Source organism: Microcaecilia unicolor, chromosome 3 (genome assembly GCF_901765095.1).
Source record: "Microcaecilia unicolor chromosome 3, aMicUni1.1, whole genome shotgun sequence".
NCBI lineage: Eukaryota > Metazoa > Chordata > Amphibia > Gymnophiona > Siphonopidae > Microcaecilia > Microcaecilia unicolor.
Window position 1 is genome coordinate 54,072,374 of NC_044033.1, and position 19,810 is coordinate 54,092,183.

A 19,810-nucleotide genomic window follows, 5' to 3' on the forward strand; every position below is an offset into this window, starting at 1 on the left:
GATGGAGAAAAGGAGAGTGGGAAGTGGGATGGGAACCCATATTACCTACAGGGCCCTTGCCTGCAAGACGACCAAACCTGAATGTAAGCCAGTTGGAAGCTGTTGAGCTGTAGCGCCACGTTTACCTTGACATAACTGATGGACTAGGAGCAAGACCAAGGCTTAACCATAGCAACAGGCCAGTAAGCCTGTGCACCAGCCTAAACAATCTTACCATCTGCTGGAGGAACAGAAATAGTGAAGTGTTTCAGAGAACCAGCCTATATCCAAGTCGGGGGGCGGGGGGAAGAAAGAGAAACTCAGCTATCTACCTCTATATCTGCTGTCAGGAAAAGACAACCCATTTGTTCACATTCACGTGGCTGAGATGCTAAGGAAATGTGCCATTTTATGCCATGTAACAGGCAGGTATAAACACAGAATACTCAGCTGCATACATAGGTTCCAACATTTAGATGCTAATAAGTTTTAGACCCCAAGTGTGCATCCTGCCATGCTCTGCCCATATGCATGTTCCCCTAGCAGTTACATGCTATTGTACAAAGTAGGGGCTAAGTGCAGTTACACACAACTACTATTCAATTCCATTTGAACACCAAAAGTTATGTGAGAAATTAGTACCTAACTTGTGGTGCACTATATAGAATTAGGGGGTTGAAGTACACAGTATCAAGCACAATTACCATTTGACTTACAACTGCTGCCCCACAACTATATAACTGCCACTGGTCCTTAAGATGTTCTGTTGAAGAGAGAGAAAGAGAGAACACACCGATAAATGCTACTGGAATATTTTCTATACAGATTCTTCATTTTAATCTACACGTAGAAAACCCTTAGTGAATCAGACTCCCCCGAGGGTACTCAAGAATTCTGAGAAGTTCTGGCAGCTCCGCCATCCAAGCTCAATGCTTAATTAGAGTCTGGAGTGATCCCAGAGCACTGGAGAAGGGCGAATATGTCCACACAAAAGCAAAAATAGTAGGAGGTTGGTAATTGGACCTGTCAATCTGACCTCACTGGTGAGTAAACTAATGGAAACACTTCTAAAAGCAGAGGATTGTGAGGTTTCTCGAATCAAATGGACTGCAGCACGGTTTCATTAGAGGCAGGTCTTGTCGACAAATCTGATTGATTTCCTTGACTGGGTGACCAAACAGTTGGATATGGAAATGGCATTAGATGTGGTGTACTTGGATTTTAGCAAAGCCTTTGGCACAGTTCCACACAGGTGGCTGATAGGAGCGCCCTCAGTACGGGGCAAAGTGACAGACTGGGTTAAAAACTGGTTAAACGAGAGAAAGGATACTGGTAATGGAGCTTGCTGTGAAGAAAGGGATGTCACCAGTGGCATGCCAAAAGGATCGGTCCTCAGACCAGCTCTAACATCTTTGCAGATGATACCAAACTCTAATAGGGTGGACACCCCGGATGGTGTGGATAGCATGAGGAAGGATCTAGCGAAGCTTGAACAATGGTCCAATAATTAGCAACTAAGATTTAATGCTAAGAAATATAGGGTCGTGCACTTGGGTTACAAAAATCCAAAGGAATGTTACAATATAGGGGATGAAGTGCTTCTGCATACAAAATAGCAGGACTTGGAGGATGATTTTGTCTGATGATCTTAAGGTGGCCTAACAGGCAGAAAAGGCAACAGTCAAAGCCAGAAGAATGTTTGGGTGCATAAGGAGAGGGATGGCCAGAAGGAAAAAGAGAGGTGGTAGTGCCCTTGTACAAGTCTCTGGTCATGCCCCATTTAGTACTGTGTGCAATTTTGGAGACCACACCTACAGAAAAATAAACAGGATGGAGTCGGTCCAGAGGGCGGCTACAAAACTGGTACAGTCTGTCATAACACATATAGGGACAGGCTTATAAACCTCAACATGCATTCACTGGAAGAAAGGCAGGAGAGAAGGGAGACGTTTAAATACCTCAGTGACAATGTATGGGAGGTGAGCCGTTTGCAAATGAAGGAAAAACCTCTGAAATGAGAGGGCATAGGATGAAGTCAAGAGGAAATGAAATCTACGAAAATATTCTTTCACGGAAATGGTGGTGGACATGTGTAATGGCCTCCCAGTGGCAATTGTAGAGACAAGGACCATCAGAATTTAAGCAAGTTTGGGACAGGAACATAGGATCTTTTAGAAAAAGGAGGAATTGGTGGTTACTGAGGATGGGTACACAGGATGGGCATTTGGCCATTATCTGACGTCATGTTTCTTACTATGTTAAAAGCATCATTCATAGGTAGTGTACAGAAAGATTCAATGTCTTAGTACATTTGGGGAGGAAAGGAAGGGCCTCAGGGAAACCACCCCATTAATTTAGAAGAACAGCATTCTCATGTGCTGTCTTTCACACAGGAAACACGCATACTCTAAACAGAAAAAAGAAAAATGCTTTGGGAAAAAGACCACCACCTAACACACCAAATTCTACAATGCTCCCCCACACCTATGTTACAGTCCCTCGGAAATGCATTAGAACAATATGAAACATTAAATAGGAAAGTTTCATTTTTCAGTAATACAACAATTTGCAAGGAAATAGATACTTATCCAACCAAGTGAATTTTACATTTTAACAAGGAGAGAAAAACCCTCAAACCATGAAAATGTGGTAGAAAGTTACAGAAATATTCCAATTATATTAGGAGCTACTAACCCAATTACAAGTTACCAATCTGCCTATACATATTACACCCTATAAAATTTCAGACTGAAGCTTTTTGGTACAAAGTACTAAGGTGAGCATTGGAAGTACATCTGAAATATTGAGATTATGCCCTCCATACCTGGCTCAGTAACACTACTGACATGGTATGTGCGAAAACAAACACCTGATACTTGCCAACATTTAATACTGTTATCCAAGTGACAAAACAGCAATTAAACACACTTTCATAAATTCCACACTTGGGGACCTACTCCTAATAAAGGGTATTAAGCCCTTAATGTGGGATTAACATGCAGGAACAGGCTACCACAAAACTACATTAAAAGGGCTTTGCAGTAGTTAAGCCTTTCGTGCGTTAAAAACGGCACATTAAAGAATTTTTCATTCTGGAGTGCAGCATGGGCAGACTAAGTGTGGCAGCATTAGCCAGCTAGCATGTTACTTATGTAAAACTGACTAACACAATGTGGCAGTACTTACCACCTCCTAAATAGGAGGCTTAAGTGCTCCTGTGTTAACTCAGAGCAGGTAGCATGTGTTTAATCCAACTGTTAACACACAGTCTAATAAAAAGAAGAAAAAAAAGTGGTGGGAACACCCATTCCTGCTGCAGCTTTAGTTATGGGCTTACCAGGTGTTAAAATTCAGTGGTATAGTGTGTTAAGCCCAAAAAACACTATGCATTTTAAGACCTCCTTAGCTTTTCAGAGACTTGTAATTAAAGTATAAAATTATAGCTATGCATCACCAGGACAGTTCTCTATGTTGAGAGAACATACATTACTCCATGTCAGGAGATAAAACTCCAGCACCAGCTACTAATATAGAACAGCTATGCATAAATTTAGATAGAAGACACAGACAGGCTCATTTTCAAAGCACTTAGCCTCCCAAAGTGCTTTGAAAATATGCCTCAGAGTAACCCATGTACACTGTTACACCACAATTAGCTGTTGCAGAAAGGTAACTGGGTCATATCACATCTACTTTCCTTTGTTTATGCAGCATTACAGAATTAACTTAATAAAAATGGACCTCAGGATGGAAATACTACCCCAGCTGTGAAAGACCAGCGATTTGATGATCCCTCTGGCAACATGTGACAGCTACTAATCAAGAAGCACTGTTTACATTACATACCTGTAAACCTAATGTGAGCTACTGCATCTTAAAATAGCTTAACAGATGTTTCATTTAAAAAAATGAATATTAAAAAAAAAAAAAAAAAAAAAAAGGCAGTAAGTATGGAAATGAGCATTTTGCATTTTTTCCTGCTTACAATTGACAAAATAAAATTCTGGGGCAAGAGTAAAACCAATGCCTTGTAATCCATTACTTATCCCACCACAAAAGCTCACTTCACAGATATTTCATAAACTATTTCATAGACAGATGTCATAAGGACTGCAAAGAACGCCTGCTCTTTTCTTTTGTAATACTGCAGAGAACAAAATACTTACATTAAAAAGTGTCATATTAAATATGAAAGAAAAACTACACTTAGGATGTGAAGAAGCTACATGTGCTTTTATTTCAAATGCTTAAATCAATGTACAATACCGAAGACATCAATTAAGTTCCAGAAAGTTGCATTTAAAAAAAACCCATCCTTAAATCCTAGGGTCGACGCTTGATTAAAATTTGTAATCGCGATTAAAACCACCAGTTCGTTGGGGGGGGGGGGGGGCAACATTTCCTCTCCTTCCCCCCCCCAACAGATATCATACCTTTGCTGGTGGGGATGCCGAAGCCCTGCTAGTCAAAGAAATCCACTGCCTAAAGTGGCACCTTTCATCCTTGTGCTGCCTCCAGCCATTGATGCACGAACTGAGTATGCTTGGAAAGGGCAAGCATTGGTGGCTCGAGGCACCCCACCGACTACCTCACTCCTGAGGCAGTACAAGGAGAAAGGGGTGACTCGCATAATGGATTTCTTCAGTTGGTGGGGCTTTAGCTACCTCACAAGCCATTGAACAGGTACTGCAGATTTGGAGGGGGCCCAAACCCATTCTCTTTCACAATGTGCCCCTCCCCCACCTTCACCCATGCTCTATTTCACAATGTGCCCCTCCCTCACCCAGTCTCTTAAAATGTGCCCCTCCCCTACCACTGCCTTTACCCATTCTCTCTGAAATGTGCTCTCTCCCCCCCCCCCCCCATGCTTTCACCCATTTTCCATCTCTCTATCAAACGTGCAATGCCTCCTCTCCCGCAGTTATTCTCTCAATACCTGCCTGCCTGCCCACTTCGGCATCTCTCCCTCCCAGAATGCCGGTGGCTCTCCCTCCCCCCCCCCCCCCCCCACAAGTAAATTTTCACCCTGCATTGGCAGAGGTATTAAAAACGCTGCCTCGCGTGAATCCAGCCCCCTTCTCAAAACGGGGGGGGGGGGGCAGGTCAGAAGAAAAGGCCCAATGCAGGCCGGGGCAGCATTTAAATAACGGTGCAGGGCAAAAAGATTTGCTGGAAAAAAGGACCAACTGTGCATGCATGCAGGTAGGAAGGGGGAGGGGGGCAGCAGTTTTATTGTGGTTAAAGTTTAATCGTAATTAATGAGTTAATCACAGCATAACTATTAATGTACAGCCCTATTAAATTCAGAAGAAATCAATTCCATTTATAAACAAATCATAGCTCTTTACAACTGTGGAAAGAGATGTAATGGTGCCCACTGGATAAAGACAGCACTGTCACCTAAGCCAATAGCAAGTCCCTCCATGAAACAGACAAAAGCAGCAGCAGAAAAAAAAAAAGCCCCAGAAGACTGGCAACTTTTTCTTATTTGACTTCTGGCATGACATACATTACTTTACATCAATACCTTAGTTTTGTTCCAATCCAAAAAGTAAAGCAAAAGAAACTGACCCATGAGATAGAGAGCTCATTGAAAAAAGGATCACGTATAGCTTAACTTTTAGTGTGTTCTGTCATTGGGCCAGAAATATTAAGTATTATTTACAAAGGAAAGCTGAAAAATTCCTTTAGTGCATGTGGCTCAACATACACTTGTGATAAGAACACATCCTCATCCATTCAACACAACTAGAACACCAACAAAACTGATATTCAAAGACTTACATGACAAACCTTGCATAAATTCTGTTGAAAAGCAATCCACAACAATAAAGTCCTGCTTTTCCCTAAAATTACTTTATCTATCACTAGGAGTTCAATATGTAGTACAGAGTTTGTGCCTTATTTATACAATTGGATCCAATTACTAACACACATTAATAGCATTAGCACACACTAACATAGTAACATTTCAGTAATGTGAGCTATTAACTGCCAAGCTAATTTGCATGTCAAGAAAGATATGTTCTTGAGAAAGAGAAAAAAAAAAAAAAAAAAAGAATGCCATGAAAGTTCAATTCCATTACAAAATATTCATTAATGTATAATTACTGAAACAGTGCCAGAAAAATCTTTCCTCGGGGTATATTATAGTAAACACCTCGCAGCTGTAACCACAACCACTGCCTATGAGGAAGGTGGTTTTCAATTCATCCTGTAATATGAGATTGTGGCATTTACCAAACCCTTTGACAAAAACACAGGTACATACTCATAAGCACTTAAGCTCAAGATACCAGGAAAACTCCAGAGTTACTTGTCAATGTTTTGATAATGCATGTTTCACTAATCAAAATAAAATGGCCAGGCATTGTATATTATTCACATCAGGTACAGTAAAACTTTAGGATCAACAATTTAAGAAAGTGTGAAAGAATTTATGCCAAAATATATGATTCACCACTTTGGGGTATGTACAAAAACTCAAAGTAAAGAAAGTCTCTAGTATCTTACGAAACTTGAGATGCCAAGCTTAAAATACACAGGTATGAATTTCTACCATCACTTATTCCCTCTAAGACAGCAATTCTCAATTAGTGTCACCAAACCTCTGCTTTTTACGCACATGCACCTACCAGCTAAGCAGAGCAATACTTGAAGTCTCCATAACCTCTTAATACTGCTTTTCCAAACCCTCATTGATCAGTGCTGCACCACACTATCACCACCACTGCATCCTGAATACACCTGTACTTCCACCAACCTGGGCAGGAAATCCTGCGGCAGAGACCACCACTGCCAGCCTGGCTCAGAAATATAAAGGTCCTGCTCCTTCCTCCACATTCATGGTCACTGCAATTACTAGCTGCTCTCTCAACTCCTACCAACTCTGATCATAGGCTGGAAAAATGTTTAAAGGGGATGGTTAGGTGAGGGATGTTGAATGGGGAAATAATACACATTTATAGTGAGTATGGGGAAAGCTTGAGGCACGAGTGAGAAGCCATGAACCAGGTGAAATGATACCACTACAAGGGAGGACACCAGGGTTGGTTGGTCAGTGCCCCCCCCCCCCAAAAAAAAAGCAGCTTTCAAGCCTGAAATAGGGTGGGGACTGGATATGAGGGAGAACAAGGAAACGCGGGACTGGGCAGAAGTTTGCAGATTGACCAAACAGAGACAGCATGAGAATTCATGGATTGTGCCCACAGTGAGGACAAAGTAATTGGCTAGGGTAGTGTGATTGTGGGGTATTTGAGCCAAAGTATGAAAAGATGAAGTAGGATGGAGAAATGGTGTGCAACTGAAAACATACGGAAGAGCTAGAGAAAGGGATGAACAAAAAGGGGCTATGGGAAGCAGGTTCAGTGAAAGGGCAAAAGCTGGCTGGTGAGATGACTAGAGGAAGAGGAAGTATGAGGGCAGGGAAGCTGGTTTAAGTTAGCAACAGGGTTCTAGGGATTGTGCGAAAAATGGGGTGCGAGGATAGGAACATAAGGCTTGAAAGGAATGCAAGAGGAAGAAATAGATTAACTGGAGAGTAATAAGAGTGGAAGATGAAAAGTTAGGGGATATTGAGGACTGGAGAATGGAGATATGAATTCTAGCAATGAGTGAAGAGAGGAAAGGTAGAAAGGATGAAAAGGAAAGTGTCAGAGGGTGGAGGCATGAAATCTAGCAATGAATGAAGAGAGGCAAGGAAGAAAAGGATACAAGAAAAAAAAAACAGTGTCAGATGTAGAAAATGAAAGGAAGAGAAGAAAAATTTCAAAAGGATGTTTTGGGAAGTATTTAGGATAAAAGAGCATAAGGGACCATCCAATTAAATTGCCAACAAAAGCAATAAAAACAATTATATTCAAATTTATAGTGTTAAGGAAAAAAAAATATTTTGGGGAATGTGCTTTTTTTATATCTTCATGTTGCCAAGTAAGGAGGACATGACTTTTTTTTTTTTTTATTAATGCTGTTTTAGCAACTGTAGTTTATAGGAATTTCTATTTATGATTTTTGGTCTTATTCTGTAAATGCTGCAGGTTAGTCTATTCTGTTGGCATATAGTTTGTGTGAGGATCTATAGCAGGGGAACTTGTTCAGCTTCTTAAGTACCAGTATTGTGTCCTATATTTTCAACACTGGCTTTTCAAACATGCAATTTTTGGTATTTGTATCCTGAAAGTTAATGCTATCATAGGATGGAATGTGTGCTTAATAGGTACTGAGTAATTTGAAAGGTTGTTACTTCACAAGATATTTGGCACTGGATAGTTTCTTTGTTGCCGTCAAAGAGATAACAGAATATTATATATACTAGTAAAAATGGCCCGTTTCTGGCGCCGATGAAACGGGCGCAGGACTCCCTTCCCCTCCCCTTCCGGTACCTGTTCCGTCAGCCCAGGAAAGAAAGAGCCCCCTCTTTCCTCCCGTAGCGGTGGCTTCCTTGCTGCATGGTGTGGGAGTCTGGCTCTCGGCATTTCAAAATGGCCGCCGAGAGTTGAAGTCTCGCGAGACAGCTTGAACTGTCGGTGGCCATTTTGAAACGCCGAGAGCCGGACTCCCACACCATGCAGCAAGGAAGCCACCGCTACGGGAGGAAAGAGGGGGCTCTTTCTTTCCTGGGCCGACGGAACAGGTACCTCTAGACCACCAGGGAGACACGCGTAAGGGGAGGGGAGGTGACAGGGAGGGAGGGAGGTTGGTGAGGTTAAGCGTGTGCTACCGTGGGCGGGGCAATGTGGCGAAAGGGGCGGGGTTCACGTGCACGTCAGCGGCGGCTGGGATTTGTTGGAAGGGGAGGAGTACTGCTCCCCGTGCGTAAATTTGTTTTCGTGTTCCGCCCTCGACGTCATCACGTGTGACGCGAGGGCGGGGCATGAAGATGTGGTGGCTTCACCACCATGAAACCACGAACCGGTGTGTGAGTGACTTCAGTGTCCTCAGAACGTTGAGGCTGCGTTTTATTATAGTACATAAATTTTTTTGGTATGGCAAGCTGTAAAGGGGGGCACATCCTAGCTTTCCTTTGTATGAACACCAGAACAGGTTAAAAAATCATTATGCTGACAGTTTAATGTGCCTTATATCTGCCATTCAACCCAATATTGAATAACTGTTCAGGCATCAGTCCCAGATTTCTCAATGATGAAGCAAAGCTTTTATTAGGAAACAAAAAATTTAATCTAGTCCTGATTTCAGTAAGAGTCTATAAGAGTAGTAAATTGTTAAGATTGTATTTCAAAATTAATGAAAATTAATTTTATTTGGGTTCTTTTTTGTTCAACCACAGATTTTTAGTGATCAGTAAATCACACACAAGAATATGGTCCATCAGCTGCCATAATAGAAGAAAGGATGAGAATCACTAATCTTGGAAGTTGCAGAATCCACCTGAGTGGATTTCACAGCCCTCAGTGTTTGCTATAAAATTTGTATAGATAAAGCTTTCTAACTATAGGAACAAGGGGCACTCAAAATAAATAAAAAAAAAAACAAAAAAAACCCTTATCTACACAAGTGGAAAATGTAAAATTGTTTCCAAAAATTTAGGCATTTAAACTGACCTCTAAGACATACATAAAGGAGCCATAAAATAATTTCCCTTATCTTTTAAGCATGTTAAGAATGAAATTATCTACTGGAATAAAGTGCAACACTACTGAAATGATATTCTGTAAATAAAAAAAAAAACAAAATAAACGTCAAGTTTGGTTGTTTTCACTCAAAACCAATTGCAGTCTTGAAAAAGCAATTAATTCCCAGCATAGAGAAGCTGGTGCTCTGTTACTGTTCTACACATTCTTACATTTTGCTTCCAGAACCTGGTTTAAGGGGGGGGGGGGAAAAAAGCTAGGACCAATTAGTTTCTTACAATTATTTTGCTTACCCATTGAGCTTAAAAAATGGTTCAAGGCCTGACAAGGGGGGCTCGGAGTTTGTGTGGATTTGTCACAGCTCATAGGTGCAGGACTCCTGTCCATGTCGAAAGAGAAACAACCACTGGAGGATCCAGAAAGCAGTGAGGATCTTCTGACAAACATGAAAAGTGGGGATCTGGTGGTGAAAGGACTGGGGCTAGCAGGTGGCACAAATGGTCCCTGAGGGCTGCTTGGTGAACTGCTCCCCTCTCCTGAATGATTACCTGGATACTGACTTTGTAATGAGGTAGGGGCCCCTGGTCTCAGATAACAAGGCCGTGCTGACCTCTCAGTAGACCGCAAGGAACCACTTTCTTCTTGGTCACAGTTCAGATCTGAAGGCTGTTTTGCCATCTGGTCTTTTTTTCTGCAGAATATAAACAAAATAAAATATTAGGATCCAGGAAATTTTAGTCTCTTGAAAAGAACATTAGCCAAGTTTCATAATTGTGATCCGCAAATGTAAGTTTTTCTGCAATGCACTGAGAATGTTTTAACTGTATGTTAAATATCTTTAACATATCAAGGGTATGGTAAAACGTGCACAATTGAGCATTACTGTTATTTATTTTCTGCATTTATATCCCACATTTTCCCACCTCTTTGCAGGCTCAATGTGCCTTACAAATACCATAGTGGCGATCGCCATTTCCAGAATAAGAAATACAGAAGAATGTTTCAAGAGTATATAGAGTACACAGTAAATTAGAATAAAATCGGTAATCAATACATTTCAGGTGCTGAAATCAAGGGTAGTGAAAAGCGTTCAATAATGACAATGTGATTAAGTAACCAAAATAAGAATAATTCAATGTTAACTAATTCTGGTACAGTTCTGATGTTCTGTTTTTTTAAGAAGGGTCCTTTGATAAGTCTTTCTGAACAGGTTAGTCTTTAATAGTTTCCGGAAGGCTGCCAAATCGTGTGTTGTTTTTATGGCATTCAGCAGTGCATTCCAACAACTGTAGGAGAAACTAGATGCATATATTGATTTAAATTTAAGTCCTCTGCAATTGGGATAATGGAGATCCAAGAAAGTACGTGACAAACTTTTTGTATTCCTTACTGGTAAATCAACGAGGTCAAACATATATGTCAGGGTCTCACCATGAATAATTTTGTGGACCAGGGTACAGATTTTGAATGTAATTCGATCTTTTAATGGTAGCCATTAAAACTTTTAAGTTTCCCAAAGTTAAATCTACAGAAGTAGCTATGCACTGGAGATGAACAGACTGGTGTCAAATGAAGCACAAACCCTTGGCATGGGCAAAATGTTTTGGTGAGCATTTTATCATCAACATTACTTTTCTCTGCATTTTATTATCCTTGCCCAAAGCTCTTCAGCCACTATTCTTATGATCTAGATAGGGAGCTCTCTCTCTAAAGATTAACCTATATTTTTCTAATTTATACCTTAATATATTCAAACATGCCCTTAATCCTAAATGTCTATGGCTGTTGCTAACTACCCTGCCATGTATGTCCAATTACAAACTTTTCTTAGAACTGTTTGGTTACAGTGTTGAATTTAAAGTACTGCTGCAGTAGGATGGGCTCGGGCTCAGATGATTACGGGAAAATACAAGAAAAATCCGAGCAGAATACTAATAGCCTAAGTCATTAAGAATAATTGGCAGTGTGATGAAATGTTAGAATAGGAAAACGAGAAAATAGAAAGGCTACAGTGACTGGGATCCTGCCTTCGGCCCCAATCCCTGTTCCAGCCCCATTGTTCTCGCGAAAGTGCTGAGCACAGCAAGTCTGGGAAAAGTTGGCAGCTATAGTAGCCACCGGTTGTAGTAAGTGCGTCACAATAGAATTTGTACACTGAAAGGCTGCCCCCTCCTCCTCCCTCCCTCCCCCCCTCCCCGGGCAGTGCCAAAAGCCTTCATACATTTTTGCAGCAAGCGTACTCTTCTCTCGACACGTCCACCGTTCAAATACCTATGAAAGCAGCTTTCCTTCAGAAAACTTGTGACAATTCGTGTCCCTAAACCACTGATCTCGCATATGGCTCTTTTTTTTTTTTTTAAGACTTGTTAAGGAGTTTAAATACATCTCGTTTGTAAAGAACACTTCCTTCTCTGAAAGGAAAAATGCAGCGACTGACGTCGGCAACGTCCTACAGTTTTTTTTAAGTCTCCTGTCCTTGGAGCAATAAACGGGGTTCTGAGGACACCGCACTTCTGATAGAGCCCGTTCTCAATTTCCGTCATGCAAGAGCAAGTCTCCCTTAGACTTCTCGGGAGCCCTATAGTCCTGTCCTCATAAGCGGCAGTGGCGTCCATGAACAAGGAGGGGATTTGGGGGGGGGGGGGGGGGAGAGAGATATTCAACAAATCCGTAGTGCATTGCCAGCAACGCAGCGCCGTTGCAAAGACCGTGCACACTTACGATTTAGAACTCGAAATTTTATCCGTAAAGAGCCCGAAGTGACGAATGCAGCCAAAGCACCTCTGTCGCGCGCGCTGGCGAGACTCCCTCGATTGATTCACACTGGCACAGCACACTGAGCCCGTATTCGACCGCTGACGTCACCAATTGCCAGCCTCCTGCCCAACTGAGCCAATCCGAAGAGCCAGAGGACATCCCCCATAAGCTTCCACGGCGCGAGGCGAATGTTTACAAACTCAACTCGCGGTTCCACAGCCCTAGAAAAGAGAAGCAACCGCCCTCCGGCACTCCCAGATCGATGATTTCACGATGCTATTATGCTTTTGTAAATAAAGTAAGCAGCAGCGCGTATCCTAAATATTTTTGCTGTTTGTAAATAATAAACCCACTGGATACCAAGCGCACTCAGGAGCAGCCTGCGCGCTGCAGGTTTTGGTTACTTCTCCTGTTATGTTGCCAAAACCTGCGGACTTTTTTTTTTAATTAGCCTGAAAACTTAAAAACATTTTTCTACGAAGCGGTGGACCTTATGCTCTCGGTCTCACTAAGAAATGCATTCTTAAGGTGAAGCCTCGTGATTGTGGTGTCAGTTTCCTTGCATTCACCCGAACACCACTTTATCAGTGTAGCAGCTTTGCAGGAAACGAGTGCCCCTTCTAAATCAAAGGACGTTTAAGTGCAGACTGCCAATGGGTGAGAATTAGCCAGATTTGTACGAGTACAGCGAAACCCGCTACCCCTTGGGCGGGGTGTATTATTATAACCAAGATTCTCCCAATTGCTTACTTCGCTTCGAAGCCATGCCATACGCGAATGCCCCAGGCACTGGAAAGAGTCACAGCTTTGCACTCCGTATTATAGACACCCAGCCGAATTACCAGCCCTTCTATTACTTCGCTTCGCCTGCTCTCGCAGGTGGTTTATAGACGGGCGGGCAACTCGGTTCACTGGTCAGGCCAACTAGCAGACGACACTTGTCAGAGGGGCAGAGCAAGGGGCTCGGCTTTGCGCTCCGACGGACTAGGGTTCTGCCAGATACACGGAGGGGGGAGGGGAGGCGAAGCGAAGCGCCGGGAGGAAGTCAATTACCAGACTACTGAACAAATGATGTAATTGCTTGAGGAGCCTACTGCTCTATTATTCAATGCTACTTGATCTAGTCAGTCGGCAGGTCGCTGGGGATGAGCTCAAAGTGGGGGGAAAGGGAGGGCTCGAGAGCTATAACCAAGAAAGCAGACCTGCTCACAGGGTATGCTGCACTCTGTACCGAAGCTCAAGCATGCAGACTGCGTCACCAAAACAGCCAGGAAAATAGAAATAGTCTGACTCCACACGAGCCGAGAGTCTACCAAAAAAAAAGGGGAGCGCAAAAAAATTTAGTTATAAGTTTATACTGAAAAACCGATATTAAGGAAAATAAATTCTAACCTCAACTAAATATGAAGTGTCGTTCAGCGCTCGTTTCACGCTGGATACTAGTGGGGCAAGTGTGACCCTTTCCTGCTAGTAGAGAGTCCCAGCAGAGAGTGCCTTAAAACAAAAAAGGCTGTTTAGGATTCCCCCCCCCCCCACCCCCCCCAGGAAGTACTTGGTTCTTCGCTCTGTACTGCTATGCGGTGAAAATAATCCAGCAAGTGGAAGATCAGGAAACTGCTCTGCGGCAGTCTACTCCCGGCTGAGAGTCCCTTTTCTCAGGCCGCAAGAAAACGCCAGCTTCGCATAGCCGGCGGCTGCAATCCCGGTCGCTGTTTCAGAAGAAATCCTTATCGCATTATAAGTAATGTCCTCTAAGGACTCCCTCTGCTATATAACGGCAGAACCAGCCAGTCAAAAAAAAATGTCCCGGAGAAAAGGACCATTATTAACACACACACAACCAATAAATACTAGAGCCCCCCCTACTTACTTTTCCGTTCCTGGCGATGACACAGTGGCTACAGCCAGACCCAGTGGCGTAGCTAGGTGGGAAGCGATCGCTCCCCCAGATTTTTAAAAGAGACGGCGCTTAAGCGCCAAATGCCTGCTTTCTCTGCCTCCTCCTGCGTGAGTCTTGCACCTATTCCGAATCCTGTCTCTTTCGCCCGCTCTCGCCCATCCGCGTGGTCGCTCGTTTTTAAAGCCCCCAGACGTTCTCCCTCCGACACCGGCGATTCACATAGCCACCAGCCGTTCTGCCAGCGTCGGAGCCTCTTCTCAGGCGCCTCCCGCCTCCTCCAATACAACTTCCTGTCTTCTGCACAGGTGGGAGGCGTCTGAGGGAGAGGCTCCGACGCTGGCAGAAGGCTGGCTATGTGAATCGCCGGTGCCGGAGGGAGAACGTTTCGGGGCTTTAAAAACGAGCGACCACGCGGGCGGAAGAAACTAGGTGCAAGACTGCTGCAGGAGGGCAATGAAAATCACCACGGCCGAAACACGTGGGGGTGGGGGCTGGAGAAGGGAGAAAACTGCCCAAGAAGGTTTAATAGACAGGAGTGAAACCTGAGGGTAAAAGGTAAAAAACGGATACAGCGGGATCCTGGGGAATCTTCCCAGATTTGATCAGAAAACCTTTAAAAGTTCATCTTTTTCTTTTGCCAGTCGTTTAGATATGGACATTTTACATATGTCCTCCGTTGTTTGTTTTTTTTTCTCTGTTTATGGTACTTAACGCTGGTGATTATTGATTAGTCTCCCGGACCGTCCACCTTAAAAGGGGCGAGCTCCTCCCGTGCTCACGTAAATTTGACTGGTTCCTCTCCACAGGAAGGTAACGTCACGTCACAGGGGGCGTGACTTAGTAGGATCTGTTTTTCTCTAAGTTAAAACAAGGTTTAATGACAGGAGACAGCAGTAAACTTGTTCGGTTTCTACCTTGTTATTTTTGGCAAGGAGGTTGAATAAAACAGGACACGGGTTGTTCCTATGTAGACCATTATATGGGCTAAAGCCAGTAGGCAGAGCTTGTCTGCAATAGACTGAGCATGCTGCCGTTTTAGTTCACCCAAACAATAGCAATTGACAACAGTAGCAAAAGATTATTAGAAATAACAGTGGTTATGCGTGGTCCATCTGAATAAAGTCTAAACCTAATCCAGTTGGCTACAGATTGGCAAATTTCATTGAGGATATCCTGTTTCCTGATTGGTTCATCTTAACTGTTGTTGGAATCTGCCTTGGGTGGGCTGGTGTTATAAAGATGAAATAAAAAAAAACCTCCTTTAATTGGGACACATTATTATTTGTTGCATTTGTATCCCACCTTATCCCACCTCTTTGCAGGCTCAAAGTGGCTTACAATACATCATGAGTAGTGGAAGAATGCTAGTAGTTAAACATTTAGTATTGCAGGATCTTGGTCAGCATGATGATAATAAATAAATAAACAAACAAAACAAACAGAGTAATAGTATACAAGCAGATATTATAAAACAGTTCTGAATATAGATGTGCGAGTTGTGTACATTCACAATTGTTGATCTTTGTGGTACGCTTTATTAAAGAGATGGAATCACATGGAATCACGTCTTCATCTCACCTGTCATGTAGGTGTTGACATTTTAGATATACAAATGGATTATTCTATTTTTAGGAATGTTTCAGGGACAAGTGGTTTTATAACTCAAAAGAAAAATAAATATTTTATTTCATGCAGATCTCTTTTACTTAAACATAACTAAATGAGCTAGAAGCCCGTAATGCAGTCCATAAGTTTTCTTGTGTTTTGTTCTTGTCATGATTTATACTGGGCCAAAACAGAAATCTCTTATCTCTATCTGTAGACCGGGAGGAGGGGATGATGGATGGGCCTGGGAACAGGGGAGGAGGATAGAAAGATGGCAATCGGGTGTAGGGAAGGAAGAGAGAGGGAAATATATTGGAAACAGGAGTGGGGGGGGGGGGGGGGGGGAGGGAGAGATGGAAGATGTGACAGCAGTTGTGAAGAAAGAGAAATATGTTGTACCCAGGGAAGGAAATGCAGGTGTTGAACAATGGGAAGGGAGGAGTTAGGGAAAGATGCTGGCTTATGTGGGATAAGGTAGGAGGAGAACATCAGTAGCAGGAAAGAGAGAGGGAGCAATGTTGGATCATGAAAGGGAGACAGAGTAAGAGAGCTGATAAAAGCATGGGGGAGGGGCAGGAGGGTAGATGGGTCAGGAAGAGGATGGGGGTGGAGAAAAAGGGACAGGGAGATATTAGGCCATGGTGGTGGAGGGGGGGTGAGGTTGGTAGAGAAAACTATTGGGCTCAAACAGTGGATGGAGAGGGAGGGGAAATAGTGGCAATGTCAGAAACACTTGGGATAGGCCAAGAAGGGATGGCAAGATAATTAGTGAGAGGAGGATACCGGATACAGAGGTGGAAATGTTGTAATGGAGGGTACATAAAATATGGTTAAGAATAGCAGGCTAGAGAAGGAGTGGTGGGACAGCGAAGGAATGAGAGACCAATATGGAAAGTTATTAGCTAGATGAAAAGAAGAAGAGTTTGAAAGAAGATGAAGTTTGAATGTATTGAGAGGCTAAAAGAAAAAAAGGAGATAAGACAGATGAGGGATGGATCAATGTCAGAGACAGTTGTAGCAAAGGAACAGAACAAGACAGGAGAGAGAATAAAATAGAAACTGCGACCAACACGATTTAAAAATAAAATGTCCAGATCACAAAGTTAATTAAAAAAATTAATTTTAAATATGTTAACTTCAGGAATTTGTGTCACAAATGACTTTGTATTGTGTTTATTGTCATAGACCAATGGTTGATGGGGAGGGAGGGGGAACGGCCTGAACTTAAGTGGGCGGGTACCAAATTCTCTCGCTGTAGCCTGCTTCCTGCCCCCCCCCCCCCCCCCCCCCCCCATGCCTGAATGCAAAATATAAATACCTGATCTTGCAGGGAATTCTAGGCCTCTCCGGGTGACAACTTCGTCTTCCTTTGCTGCTCTGACAGGCAGAACTGTGCCAAGATCTTCTGCCAGTGGCAGTGTCCCAGGAACTGCAGCTGCCACTGCTGCCACGCACCCATAGATGCTTGTTTTGTCTACGTACATGAAAACGGAGTGCAACCTGCTCCTCTCACCCAGAAGCGGGTTCACAGTCAGGAGGTAGATTCTGTGACCTGGTCTTGGGTTTTTGGAGACTGGGTGTGAAGTACTTACTTCAGGTCCCCTTCAGCAGTCACACAGGAACCACGCAGTAGTCAGGAGAGTACAATAAACAAAGTTAACTATATTTAAGAGATGGAAAATGTGAATTGGTTGTCACAAGGTCCTCAGCATAGAACTAAGATGTTGACACAGGCTAGATTTTTCAAAGTCACGAGAATATGCAATTTTTCCTTCTTGGGCTATGCATATGTAGAAATCCACTTTTGCCTGGCCTGTAGACTGATGGCACCCTGGGGATTGGTGATTCTGGAGCCGGTGTTGCGGCGAGAATCCCCAATGTTGAACCGCAGGTTGGCTTCTGTAAGTGGCTCATGAATTTTACAGTAATAACATAACATAGTAACATAGTAGATGACGGCAGAAAAAGACCTGCACGGTCCATCCAGTCTGCCCAACAAGATAAACTCATATGTGCTACTTTTTGTGTATACCCTACTTTGATTTCTCCCTGTCCTCTTCAGGGCACAGACCATATAAGTCTGCCTAGCACTATCCCCGCCTCCCAACCACCAGCCACACCTCCCACCACCAGCTCTGGCACAGACCATATAAGTCTGCCCAGCACTATCCCCACCTCCCAACCCCCAGTCCCGCTTCCCACCACCGGCTCTGGCACAAGTAACTCCACATTACTAAAAGACTGGGTCTGTAAGACTCCATCTCCACCTCCCCCACCAAAGTTCCAGCCCCATGTGCAGTGTACTCTATGTTGATGTACTGTTAACAGTCACCAAGGAATTCTAGAACTCCATGGCCCAGATCCTGCATCCACTACTAGAGTTGGGTCAGCATGTATCCATGTTCTCCCCAATGGGTCAGTTGGAGGGGGTGCTGAATCTTCTTAATGTTTTCTGCAAGGAGAAATCTTACAGCACTGTCCTTCCTTGTATATTGAGGTCCTCACCTCCTTCCCACACTGAGATTCCACAAGATCATCCTCTAGTGTGAGATGTACTCTTGCCTTCCATTCTAGACTTCTCCCACTCAGGGCTCCAGTGTAACAGATGGTTAAATTAGCATGCACGGGGGTGACAGCAATGGCGGCGGCAGCAGCTGGAGGACACAGACCAAAGCTGCAGAGCTTGTAGGGCTCTGGCTGCCAGACCGTAGGAGGTGGTCTTCAGCTGGCACGACTTGGGGATCCTTGAAAGCCACACAGCAAGGGTGTTGGTCATATTTTGGGGGATCAGAGCTGAAATTGGTGGGAACACAGCCCCCCCCCCCCCTTGTGATGCTACCAATTGTGTTCAATACAAAAAGGAAGTGCATTTATGTTTTTATTTCTTCAGTGTTGCGGGACTTGCCATGTTTAAATTTTGTTTTTCATATTTCCATGTTTCTAATTTCAGATCCCATGTTCTGTATTTGATGAAGGCATGTATGTGTTTTGTGTGTGAATAAATCATTAAATGTTTCATATGTTGAGCCTGCCATGAGTGGGAAAGCGCGGGGTACAAATGTAACAAAAATAAAATAAAAAATATGTCTCAGCAGTGGTGGGTGGTGAGATTGGGGATGGGCCCCCTCCTTACTTTATGCCTTGGGTCACAGTGTGCCTAAAACCGGCACTGGCATGTCCTTTTTGAAAGAAAGAAAGAAAGAAAGAAAGAAAGAAAGAAGCCATAAGTACATAAGTATTAGAACACTGGGACAGACCAAAGATCCATCAAGCCTAGCAACCTGTTTCCAACAGTGGCCAATTCAGGTCATACCTGGCAAGATCCTAAAAAAGCTCAACACATTTTATGCTGCTTATCCCAGAAATAAGCAGTGGATTTTCCCAAGTAAATTTAATAATGGTCTAAGGACTTTTCCTTTAGGAAGCCATCCAGTCCCTTTTTAAACCCCGCTAAGCTAACCACCTTTAGCACATTCACTGGCAACTCCAGCACTCATTCTCTTAAACCTGTAATGTGATGTATCCAGCAAACATTCTTCTCTAAAGGTATGGAACCACAGAGGCCCAGAACTGTTTTCTCTCAGAAGGTATGAACGCACCTGAATTCAGCACAAATTTTTTTTTTTTTTTGAAGAGCTGCTGACTACTGGATCCAGTACCAATCCTCCTGGATACAGCACTGATTCTCTTTAGAAGTGCTGCAGCCACATGCATCCAGCATTCATTCCACCCAGAAGGGCTAAATCCCCCTGGATAAAACAATTCTGGATCCAGGTGGATGGAGCTCCCCTGGGGGAAACAAGAACTTGATCAAAAGGAATAAATCCCTCCTGGGGGGGGTGGAATAAGGGTTGAACAAAGATGGGGTGGCGAGGGGGAAAATAGTGCTAAAGCAGGGTTAAGTGCAACCATACTGACAAAATATTGTGCAGAATCCAGTGTGGGAACATAATGTCTATGTGACAACTGTACTGGTTAC

General features: G+C 43.3%; 1 protein-coding gene across 5 annotated transcripts in view; it reads right to left on the reverse strand.

Annotated features, from left to right (window-relative positions):
- BCL2L11 (BCL2 like 11) overlaps positions 1–14,632 on the reverse strand; it is a 106,557-nt gene extending 91,925 nt beyond the window's left edge. For 2 of the 5 annotated variants that reach the window (XM_030195934.1, XM_030195937.1), the window contains exons 1-2: positions 13,077–13,215; positions 9,863–10,260 (exon numbers count right to left, since the gene is read on the reverse strand). In XM_030195934.1, the coding sequence (XP_030051794.1) occupies positions 9,863–10,247 (385 nt within the window). In that variant the 5' untranslated portion in view covers positions 10,248–10,260; positions 13,077–13,215. Of the gene's footprint in view, positions 1–9,862; positions 10,261–12,290; positions 12,376–13,076; positions 13,216–14,196 lie in introns of those variants that run through there. The other 3 variants (XM_030195935.1, XM_030195938.1, XM_030195936.1) reach the window with 3 other exon arrangements.
- Between the last annotated feature and the right edge of the window lie 5,178 nt (positions 14,633–19,810).